The 12,355-nt window shown below is 38.3% G+C and overlaps 1 protein-coding gene across 38 annotated transcripts in view; it reads left to right on the forward strand.

Annotated features, from left to right (window-relative positions):
* Positions 1-12,355, forward strand: part of PTPRD (protein tyrosine phosphatase receptor type D) — a 2,309,829-nt gene that overhangs the window by 1,975,860 nt on the left and 321,614 nt on the right. For all 38 annotated transcript variants that reach the window (XM_054658683.2, XM_054658684.2, XM_054658676.2 and 35 more), the window contains one exon: positions 8,985-9,130. In XM_054658683.2, the coding sequence (XP_054514658.1) occupies positions 8,985-9,130 (146 nt within the window). The remainder of the gene's footprint in view (positions 1-8,984; positions 9,131-12,355) is intronic.

Here is a 12,355-nt window from a genome sequence, read left to right on the forward strand (position 1 = left end):
GAGAAGGACTGGGAAGGCAAATGACATGGTATGTTTTCAACACAACAATTTTGAGATGCTGTAAGGTAATCTTTCAAGCAGTTAGAAATAATAACCTAACATTGATAGAAAGTGCAAGTGGGAGATAATCTTTTCACTAAATTAAATTTTTTCTTCCTCTCTTCATTTCTTCCTTCCCTTTCTTCTTCTCTCTGCTTTTCTGTTCCTGTCAGTGTGCCTATCAGCCCTTTGAAAAATTAAATATTGGTAGTTATACAGAGGCATAGATATCTATCTACCAAATGGGAAATGCTTTAATACTCATTCTAAAGGAATTGAGAGTTGAGGCCTAAATAAAATTAATGGTATAGACATGCATAGAAATGTCATTGAAGTGTCTTGAAAGGGAAGAGAGTTAATCAGTGTCAAGAACTGTATTGAGGTATTTGTCTTTTTAAATCATGAGCAAATTGAATGTATAAGTAAAATAATACCAAAGTAGCCTACCATGCTAAACTTGGAATTTGGGTGATTTGTTTATGAATTTTCTGACATTGATTTTTGTCTCTTGGTCAGACATCGTAATCTCTGATTTCAATTGGATCCTGGGATGATGTTACACTTTAAGAGAACTTTTATATACAGCATATTCTGGGTGAAGTTTCTCACTTAGCTAGTGAAAAATAATTGCTGTAGTATGGCACAAAGTACGTGCCAATCCCTTGAGAAGACAATCAGTATACATTTTATAGTTACATAAAAGATACTTCAAAATATTTAATAAATTGCGATATATTATCTGTGCAGTCTTTATAATTTTCTAGCTTGTAATTTGGCACAGTGAAAATATTAGTGTTACAAGATCTTTGGGGTGTTATTTTCCTGGCCAGAAACCTCTGTGGCCAGTGGCACCTTTATCCAAGTTTTGTTCAGGCCCGTTGGGCTTGTTCTGCCCCCTTGGCCTGGCAGGCTGCACTCAGCTCACACTACCGGCCTGGATCCCATGTCTTCAAGGGAGACTGCGAGTCAGGCATGGAATGGCAAGGGGTGTGTGAGTGAACGTGGGGTTTGGTCACTGCACAGTCAGACATGTTGGCCGCTGCCACGGGGTGGGTGGTTCCGGGTGCCAGTATGGCTGCCAGTTCTCCGTGAGGCAGCGGTTGGACCAGGAGCACCACAGCAGCTTCCCTGGCTGGCACTGGGGAATGCAGTGGCACCTGGAAACTTGGAAACAACAGGAACCACTAGGCCCCAAAGAGTGAGTCACAGCCCTGGCTTGGGGAGTTCCCAGGTCTGGGGTCCTCAAAGGGCCACAGCCCTGCTCTCCTTCTCTTCATCTGCAACGTGGTGAGCAAGGGGCATGTTTCAGCCCTGTTTGTGTTACAGCTCTTTTAGCCTTGCCAGTTGGCTGGTCCTGAGTTCTTGTCCTGTGACCAGGAAGAATGGGTATGCAGACAAGTGGAGGATGAGCAAGACGAAGAAGAGCTTTATTGAGCAATAGGAAAGCTCAGAGGAGACCCATAGTGGGCATCTTCTCTCCGTCTCAGGGTGTCCTGATGAATGTTCAGCTCCTGGCAGAGAGGGTAGCTCCTCTCTGTTAGGCAGGTCGTCCGGAGTGTTCACCTCCCAGCAGAGAGGGTAGCTCCTCTCTGTTAAGCAAGTCCTCAGTTCTTATCAGAGAGGGTAGCTCCTCTCTGCAGCTGGTCATCCCAGCAGGTGTTCAGCTAACAACAGAGAGAGTCGTGCGTTTTTGTAGCTGGTTGTCCCATCTGCTTTGCTGTGGCTGAGCCCGGAACTTTTATGGGCCTCAGAGGGGATGAAGTGCATGCCAGCTGGTCCATGGACAGCCATGGGCGGTCCCAGAAAAGGCACCACCAGTTCCCACTATGGTCTGTGGGGCTGACAGCCCAGCACTCAGACTTCAGGCCCTCCCTGGCCTGAAGGTGGGACCTCACCGGATCCATCCCCTTCTGCCCAGGAGCCTGTCTGCCTCCTGCCACCAACTGTGGCACCCAGGCTGCTCACGCCAAGGGGCATCTGCAGGCCCTGAGTTGCCCTCAGCTCCCCACTTGGCTTCCCCTCCACCCTTGTCAGTACCTAAAGTCTGGGGGTGCTGAGGCAGCAAGGGGCTGGTGTCTCAGTGCTGCCCCAACATGTGCACACTCAGTCACGCTGACAGCACCTGGGCTCGGCCTTAACTCTGCTCTGAGATCAGAGCTGCGAGCAGTGGTGGCAGGAGTGGCTGCAGAGGCAGCAGTGGTGGTGGTGGGACCCCTATGCCCCGCTTCCCCTATGCCCTGCCTCCCTGAGGCAGCCCATCTGCAGCCAGTGTGATGGCAGTGGCCGCTCCACATGGCCTGCTGCTGCTGCCATCATGACGGGTTCACAATTAGATCAGAAGTTCTCTCACTCTTAACCTCAGTGACTCCTCCTTACTGTCTTTTCATATTTTTTCCTTCCTTCCTTTCTTTCTTCCTGCCTTCCTTCCTTCCTTCCCGCCTTCCTTCCTTCCCTCCCTCCCTTCCTAATACCTATATTACTAAAAAGCTTTCTATAAATCTATAAAATAGGAGTAATGATAACATCTTGCAAGACTCTTTGAAAACACCGTATATAAGATATATGAAACCTTTAGTCTAGTGCATGGAACTCAAGGAGCAGTTATTTCTTTATTCCATTCTAAAGTATAATGCTTCTTAAATCAAATTTTAAAACTAACAGGTGGTTTTGGGAGCTGTATTTAAAAAGAAATACCATAAACAATTTTTTTTGAAAGTCTGTTTGATTTTGAAGATCTATCCTGACCACAGATGTCAACAGGTGACCCTGTTCAAATTTCATGTGACAGATTCACTGTCCCCACAGGCCCTGGTTCATGTAGAACCTCTGCTATGGAAGCTACCCCAGGTGGTATCTGTGCCATGCTTTTGCCCTCCTAAGCAATGATACATCAACTTTGGGACCTCCCTCCCTTTCGTCATGTGTTGGTATAGTTGTGCTGTTGACTTGAGCAGGTTGTCTGTCACTACCCGTGTCCCAGTGAAAATGAAGCTAATTATAACAAAAACCTATCATCCACACAAACTCTGGATGCCCCATGTTTGGGAAGGTGTCAATAGGATGTGCTGTGGCTGGAAGGGAATGTAAAGTCCCATGGTAACTCATTCCCCTCAAACCTTCAGACCAGGCTACTACCCTTGGAACCACCCGTCACTCTTCTGCTATGCACTGCATTTCCCACCGGACCCCAAAGGCCCTGTTCCTGAGCTCTCCTTCAGAGCTCTCATCCTGACACTTAAAGAGAAAGAAAGATCAGAGATGACTTCAGCTGATCTTCTCATAAATTCTACAGGCACTTTTTAAGGAGGAAGCAGATTGCTAAAGACAGGGGTACCTGCATGTTCCCACTGAACATTCTCTCCCTGTCTCATTTAACAGCAATATTCACCTTCCCCTTTTAAAATTTTAAGTACATTGTTATGACAAACAGCCCTTTAAAAACAAAACTCTGTATTTAAGGAAATGTTAATCAGTTAAAAGAAACAAAGCCAATTAGTTACATGCTGTTAGTTTTGTTCCCCATGCCACATATTTTCTTGATGTCCACAGAAACAGCTTATTAATTAGAATTAAATTAGATAAATGGCACCCTCATTTTGTCTCTTCACTTTTGTAGCATGTGATCCTTTGTATGAATCTGTTTTAAGTGATTCTCAGTTGGCCAATCATATACCTCAACTCTAAGTTACCTACTTAACCTTTAGGAATTTCTCATAAATTGCATTCATCTGTGGATGTTACTGGGGGACTTCAATGGCTCTCCCTGATTTATGTCTAGCACTACTTAGTATAGTGTACCAAAGGAAGGATTTTGTCCTCAGTACGGTAGTTTGTTAAGGACGGACAAAAGCAGTTTGCTGGTCTTGGTTGGTTCTCTCACCTACATTTAATAGCTATAAGTGCACATTGAGCTCATCACCTTGTCTTCAGAGTGCCTAGCAACTTGAAACACGATATGGCATCCAAATATTCGACCCATTAGGTTCAAAGATACTGTGCATTGGTTAGACTTTAAGAAACAATCTAACTTCTTAAGAGCAAAAATCAGTGCGCAGTTTGTGGCTTCTCTTGAGCTGTGTAGCAAATAATAATCTACTAAATTCCAGGAGCTATGGCCTGTGTTGTGAATGCATCCTGAGAATGTACAGTCTTTGAAAATGGCAAGCGAGCCTGGCAGACACATTCTAGAATATCGGCCATGTCTCTGTTCTGACGCATATGCATGCGTAGCTTCTCTACTTTCCATTTAGAAAATAGACTTTCTGGGTTGAACAGTAATTTGACCTGTGCAGTACCTGGCATTAGTTTAATAAAAGATCATACTCCTCACTTGTCAAAACCAACTTGAGCACAAATGCATTTTGCAAAGTACAGCATTGGCAGCTTCAGGTAGATGGCAATGGTGATTAGCTACAGCAGTAATGGAAGGATGCCTCTCTAAATAATGGTTCCTGGAAAGTTCTAATGCCTTTCTCCCCATCTTTATACCTTGATATTTCTTTTTTTCGTAGACTAACTATAATACTGACGGCTGTATCTCATGGGATAAAAATGGAGATTTTCACGATTCAAATCTTAGTCTGTCCTATGTTGGGACTTTTTAGTAGATACCCTTGTTTTATGCTTTACTTGAATTCTCTTCCCTTTCTTCCCATCTTCAGAGCATGGCTTAAATTTGGACAATATCTGTGACAAAATAAGGCAGACGATTCATCTTGTTCCTTTTATTAAACTGAGATATGGAGAAGGGAAGTGGGTGATGTGTATTGTTATATCCCTCTGAGAATAAAGATTTTTACTTGCCTCAAGCATTTGTTGGGGTTATTAAGTTTAGTCTTCTCTCTACCTCATATCTTTCCTTTGGCTGGCTGCCTAGCATTGACAGACACCATCTGAGAGTTTGACCAGCAAAAATGATTATATATGCACCACCCATGCTTAGTGAAAGGATTTTACTATATTATCTTGAGTCTTACTTTGTATCATAGGATGATGACATATATCCTTTTTGTAGTTCGGATCTTGTGGGCGAATCTAGAAAAATTGACTTTGGGTCCCATAGGAAAGTCATGATTTTCTTGCCAGTGAGGCCGATGTCTTTCATATATATGTATTTTTTTTTTTTTTTACAAAATTTCTGTGTAAAAGCCCCTGAAATTATTTAACTGTAGTGTGATCAATTTTATTTTCTTGTTTTCAAAGAATAAATTTAAGGGCGCTTTTCGGTTTTTTTGTTTTTTTGTTTTTTAAGAATATCACCTCAATACAGTGGTAGGATTTAGAAAAATAGTTCCAGATCCTAAAACAGATTCTAACTGGTTATTTTAATAAGTTTACCACAGTTCAATAGGTTAATTTCATTACTTGACTTGGTCTCCAGAAATAAAATCCTACAGTAGCATCCATTGGTCATTTCTTTTTCTTTTCTTTAAATTTTTTATTTTTGAGATGGAGTTTCACTCTTGTCACCCAGGTTGGAGTGCAGTGGCGCGATCTCGGCTCACTGCAACCTCTGCCTCCTGGGTGGCATATTTTTATACTTGTCAGTATTACACGAAAACTTCTCTGCGTGTCGTGATGGCTCACACTTGTAATTCCAGCACTTTGTAAGGCTGAGGCGGGAGGATCCTTGAGCGCTGGAGTTCAAGACATGCTGAACAACATAGGGAGACCCCATGTCTACAAATAATAAAAACATTACCCAGGCATGGTGGTGTGTGGTTGTGCTCCCAGTCACTCTGGATGCTAAGGTGGGAGGACTGACTGAGCCTGGGAGGTTGAGGCTGCAGTTAGCTTGGATCGTGCCACTGCACTGAAGCCTGAATGACAGACCAAGACCCTGTCTCAAAAAACAAACAAAAAACTTCAATGCCTGACCAGAAAATAAAGATAAATGAGACACATACCTGGAAAACATCGAAATGGCACTCATACCTATTCTCCAAGTGTATGGGAATTTTGTCTCTCTGCACTCCATTTAGAAATAAGATTTCTATGTTTAATTTGACTTGTCCTCACCCACCGGTTATTTCCAGATGAGCTTTCTAATTTAGGTCCTTACATGGCAACAGGACAGATGAAGCACTTACCCAAGCATCCATTGCCTACTTGCAGATTGTCAGAATTGCCAACTCTTCTTCATTCTTTGGGTTAAGAAATGCGACGGTATCCCTTAAAAAATATCCAGATGCAGGGAAAAGGGTATCCTACTTCTAGTTTTCTTTAATTTCTAATATAGTGCACACTCATTTTATGCAACAGCCCTTCAATGTGTTCACATGTTCTTGCAAGAAATTTCAGAACAGAACTTAAATGGGAAGCTGGGCTCTTACAATGGATTTTCCTTCCCGGTTGACAGTTTTTAGGCTATGGACAAGAAAAGGAAGGTAGCTAAAAATGACAGTATTGTACCATTTAATACAGCAATCCATTTTGTGTTTCTAGGGAAATTCCCTAGAAATTTTAATTGCATAATTATAATTTTTCCATTGGTTACTGACAAGCAAGTAGTTATTATCAATTTGCATTGTTTGAAACAGCAGAAAGATAAGTATAAAAACTTGTAATATATTTTTCATTTGTTTCCAGAAAAGTGACATCAATGTACAGTGTTTTGTAATCCTCTCACTGTTAGTCAATTTTAAATTATTTTGAGGCCGGGCGTGGTGGCTCACGCCTGTAATCCCAGCACTTTGGGAGGCCAAGGCAGGTGGATCACGAGGTGACGAGATCGAGACCATTCTGGCCAACATGGTCAAACTCTGTCTCTACTAAAAATACAAAAATTAGCTGAGCGTGGTGGTACGCACCTGTAGTCCTAGCTATTTGGGAGGCTGAGGCAGGAGAATCGCTTGAACCTGGGTGGTGAAGGTTGCAGTGAGTCGAGATTGTGCCACTGCTCTCCACCCTGGCGACAGAGTGAGACTCTATCTAAAATAAATAAAGAAATAAAAATAAATAAAAAATAAAATTAAGTACTTCCCACAGCTCCTAGTAATCATCGAGTCTGTATTGCTGCACTGAGATGCTACAGGTTGTGATCTCTAGCAGGGTTGTTAGAGGCTGTTTTGCTTTCCTAATATTTGTGAACATAAGCAGGCCCCCAGTTCCAGGATCACCAACAAGTTGAATTCGCTGATGAGGTGGAAATTCATTCTCCAGGACCAGCATTGCAAATATGCCTCTCCTGAACTTCCCTCCTTTGGAAATAATATATAAAGCTAGGAAACTTTGAAACTGGAAGCAATTTCTGCAAATTAATTTATTTCATATGTCATAGTTTTGCAATTTTTGTAAATTAATGTATTTCATATGTCATACCAAGAAATGGTAAAGTTACATGAATTTTTTTTTCCTCCAAGATTATCCATATATGTATGAGTGGAGCTTAGATAGGAATCCGGCTTTCTTGACTCCAAGAAAACCAAACAGAGTCAGAACACACCATCAAGCCAGTGGGAACACCATGTGGGAAACGTGAAATCAATACAGAGAAGATACTGGTGATGAACCAAGAAGAACAAACTTTGTTATGACTTTTTTCTTTTTTATAATCCAAGGATTGTTTTCAAAATCAGTTTTAGCTATGGTTATTTAAAACCACTTTTCAATGACATGTAAGTAGAACACAGTAGGAGAGAAGAGAAAATCTGTAACAGGGATTAGAAATTAAAAAAAAAAAAAAGAAGGAACAGCAAAATGTTTTGGGGCTTTAAAACATTTTCAGCCAGAACATAATTGTAAAAACTCCAGGAAGTATAAAAAAGATGCAAAGCAGTTGGAGAAATAATTAAAATACCTCCTCCTGAACACCATTATTAGTGTTTTATTTACTTTGTTCAATCTTTGTGTGTGTGTGCATTTTTCATTATCTGCTATCCCCACATATAACTCTGTAGTATGCTTTTGTAGCTTATTATTGCATCATAAGCATTTCTCATGTGGTATGATACAGATTTTGTAACACTTAACTACTTGTATGATGTTCCATCTTCATGCCATATTTTATTTCACTGTGACAGAAATCCCATACTGTTTAATGTTTCAACTACTTATACTCTTTTGCCAAACAAATGATATGATGAATATCTTTGTGCATAAGTATTCATTTACATTTTATATCATTCTTGTATGATAGCTATCTAGATCTTGAAATACAACATGAAAAATAAGTAAGTTTTTTAAAGAAGGAGGAAGAATGTTAGGAACATTTAAAGGAGATGGAGGATGTTGAAGAAGCTTCCAATGTCTATCCTGCTAGCCTTAGTAATCTTTAAGTCTACATCTTTGTATAAAAAAAATACTTTGCTTTACTATGACTTTGGAGGCTTCTTGACTCATCTTCTTTTATGCAAATTGTGGAGCTAAGTTTCAAGTAAGACAGCTTACAATATCTGGGTTAGAGAGTCACTTTACCATTTTCCCCTATTTCTATTTCTTGCGAAACCTTCTAATTCAGGGCGATATTTCTTGTCTCTTTAAAATTTCCTAGCATTTCTCTTAAATGTCACTAATTTTAATAGCTCAGCAGTGGCAATGCTGCTTTCTGGCAGTGTCCTGATAGTGGCATCAAAGCAAGCGCTAAAATTTTACCCACTTTGATTGATGAGCTCATTTTGTTAGAGGACAAATTGGATTTTTTTATATACTGGTAATAAAAATTAATGTGTGATGTTGCTTTTCGGATCTTATTGGATCTCTACCTTAATACAGATTTCAGCAATAAAAGCACTAATAGATAACTTGACCAGAAAGTTACCTCCTTCCCCTTTAAACTACCCTCAAAAGTAAAAGATGATTTTCTAATTTTGTAATCCCATAGTGCATTGTAAAAATGTATGTCTTGATGGCGGTGTGGTTGAGGATGGTGGGGAGAGCAGCGGTAGTAGGATAATAGTCTGTATTTCAGTTTTCAGTTTAACTGTGATGTTTATTTTTTATTTCAGCACCTCCAAGGTTTACACGAACACCCGTTGATCAGACAGGGGTCTCTGGCGGAGTTGCCTCTTTCATCTGCCAAGCTACGGGAGACCCAAGACCTAAAATTGTCTGGAACAAAAAAGGAAAGAAAGTCAGCAATCAGAGATTTGAGGTATTAGGTCCATTGTTCTGTTTCTCTGGGGGAAGAATGTATCTGCTCTGTCTTTGGTTTCTACGTTACTTGCTTGCTTTACTCTGATCAAAGGTGTCACTGATATATGGTATTCCTTACATTGCAAGTGATGGAAAATGTAACTCTAAATGGCTTTTTAAAAAAGGAAATTTGGGGGTTCAAGGGCTGATTTTTGTTTCTACTTGTGCCAGGGCTCAATAGTATTCCTAGGATTAGTCTGTCAGTTTCATCCCCAGGTTGCAAGATGGAGCTCGGCATCCTCACAGGACCACGTCTGTAGGATGTATGAAAGCTTGTCTCTTCCAGAAGCCTCTCATCCCATTGGGCTCCTATTACGTTACTTGTGCATCCCTGAGACAATTTGTGTGGATAGGTGGACAGTGTAGCCTACTTAATTTAAGCCAATCAGAATCTACCTCTGTTCTGGGAATGAGGACAGTCCCATCCAATTGCATGGCTTAGAATGAAAGAGCAGAATTTTCCCAAAGGAAATTTAAATCCTCGTTATCAAGAAGAATGGGAATGGATGCTGAGCAGCAAATGAAGTGGTCCACTGCCCCTCACACCTGTGTTTTACAAGTAGTGTGAACTAGAATGAGAAATTTGTTTCAGTGTTTTAAAGTACTATTCTGAAAGAAACACACGCAAACAGGTTGATATTGCAGAGAAACCTATCGAAGAAGTTGGTTTTCTTTATTCAGGAGAGCTCAGTGCAGCAAAGATGGTGAAACATAAATCAAAGATTCTTTTTTTGAGTGTTTGTGAGAAGGCTTATGGTTTAGAAATTTGCTCATTCTGGAGGAGAAATATAGGCAATAAGATATACAGAAAGCTACACAGATTATGGGCACACAATAGCATGCCCATAATTTAAGACGTGAGAAGGATAGCTTTACTTTTAGGGGCTACCAATACCCCCAAACTGCCTGAAATTGTGAAACTCACCTCCCTTTTACCTGAGTTTCTAATCTCCTTCATGACCTAATTTACAGTTTGGCAGATTAAAGGCAATTTCTAGTTAAAAGAAATATAGCAACTACAAATTCAGAACAATTTTATTTTACTTATTTTCATAGGAACTCACAGGGTGATCAGGGGTTCAAATGTATAGAGAACCTAATTAATTACAATGGTGAAATTAGAAATTTGCCATTGGAAATTGGGTTGTAGTTTACAAGTGAGAAGTTTAAAATTATGTCTGAAAATCAAATACTTGATTATTATTGAAATATAATTTATTTAAATACAAAAATATCTTTAATATTTGGAAAATGTTTCCTGTGTCATGTAGAAAATGATGTATATATGCATCTTTGCTGCACATTAAAAAAATTTAAATGAAGTTAATTTTTTGTCAAAGAGAAGTTTGACATCACGCTTTCTAATGACAATGGCTCCTGACAAAATCATGTAACAAAAGTGAAATTATACTACTAAATATTTCACAGCATGATCTCTGCTCAATGCCTAATTCCCCATGAGAGTCATATAAACACCTCTGGGGTAAATGAATTATTTTTACCCAAAGCAGCTTCATCAAACTGTATCAAGTCCTGGGTTGAAAATCTTTACTATATTTAACACTAATATATATATAATATATATTTAATTATATATTATTAAATAATATATATTTAATAATATATATTTAAATATATATTATTTAATTATATATTATTAAATAATATATATTTAATAATATATATTTAAATATATTATATTATTAAATATATATTAAATATATAATATTATTAAATATATATTATTTAATTATATATTATTAAATAATATATATTTAATAATATATATTTAAATATATATTATTTAATTATATATTATTAAATAATATATATTTAAATATATATTTAAATATATATTATTTAATAATATAGTTAAATATATATTATTAAATAATATATTGTTAAATAATATATATGTTATTACTAGTCTGTATGGCCCATGAGAGCAGTACATGTTGACTGTTTTTGCTCCCTCTTCTATCCCCAGTGCTAAGTATGGTGTCTGGTCCATGGCAGGCATGAAATCAATACTGGATATTTTCAAACTGGAAATTACATCACTGGCTTGTAATGTGTGGTATATTGTATGTTGTAAGAGGATAGATCTAAATCTAGGAAATAGTTCACAAATGTAAACATACAATGACATTTATTAATAAATTAGTCAACATTTAAATTGGGTTTATAGTTGCTTTAACCTTTTCCTACACTAAATCATAAAATGATCATAAATAACTTTTTTAAAATTATGGAATGCTTAACAAAGCTTCCAATATGAAACTATGAAACTTTTCTTTCCTAAGATGCATAGTAGATTTATTTTAAGGTGTATGCTTCATAGAGTTGAAAATAAACTGTAGTGCATTGAGAAATGGGCCATTTTGAATATTTTTGTGAATTTTGAACAAAAATGGAATGCACAAAGATTGAAGTGGACATATTTTGAAAATATGAATGTCCTTCCTCTCTGTGTTAATATACACATGCACACACAAAATCTGGAATTAAGCATCCCATAAATATATATATGAGGCAATCTCAATTTATTCATAATTTAGGCACATGGGAATATTCACAGTGAAATACAAGAGAAAAAAGGCACAACTTCTCAGTGAACAGCTGAAGGAATGCAGCATAGTTACAGAAAAGACAGAGGACTCCATAATATTGTATACGTATTTGTTAATATCATCATCTTTTTTTTTTTTAAGTGGTACTTGAATTAGCTAACAAGTACCTAAGATTATCAATGTCACTAAACTGTTTCCAAGAAGAGTTCCTAATGATGGTGAATTCAGGCTTAGTGTTTAGGACATTAATTTTCTGCCTGGCGAAGCAAGCCTCCATTTTACAGCAAGAATGCTCTAAAAATGCAGAAAATGCTAAGCTAGAACAAATACTGGAATGATTTATAGCAAAATTAATGCACACCATCAGGCTTTTGGGTTGTGAAAGCTGTCTCGTTGGCTACCTAAGTACTAGATTTATGCAATTTCTTTTCATGGTTTGCCCATCTATACTGTTCAGGATGAGACAGTTTAAACTAGCAGAGCTATCTGTGGTGGCGTGCATTAATTCTTCACCTTACAGTCCCATTATTGAATGAATCCACATTCGTATATGTGCTGTGAGAGAAAGAATAATTTAAGAAGTTTATCCATTATAGCTGCAAGCCTCTTGCAAA

Source organism: Pan troglodytes, chromosome 11 (genome assembly GCF_028858775.2).
Source record: "Pan troglodytes isolate AG18354 chromosome 11, NHGRI_mPanTro3-v2.0_pri, whole genome shotgun sequence".
Classification (NCBI taxonomy): Eukaryota; Metazoa; Chordata; class Mammalia; order Primates; family Hominidae; genus Pan; species Pan troglodytes.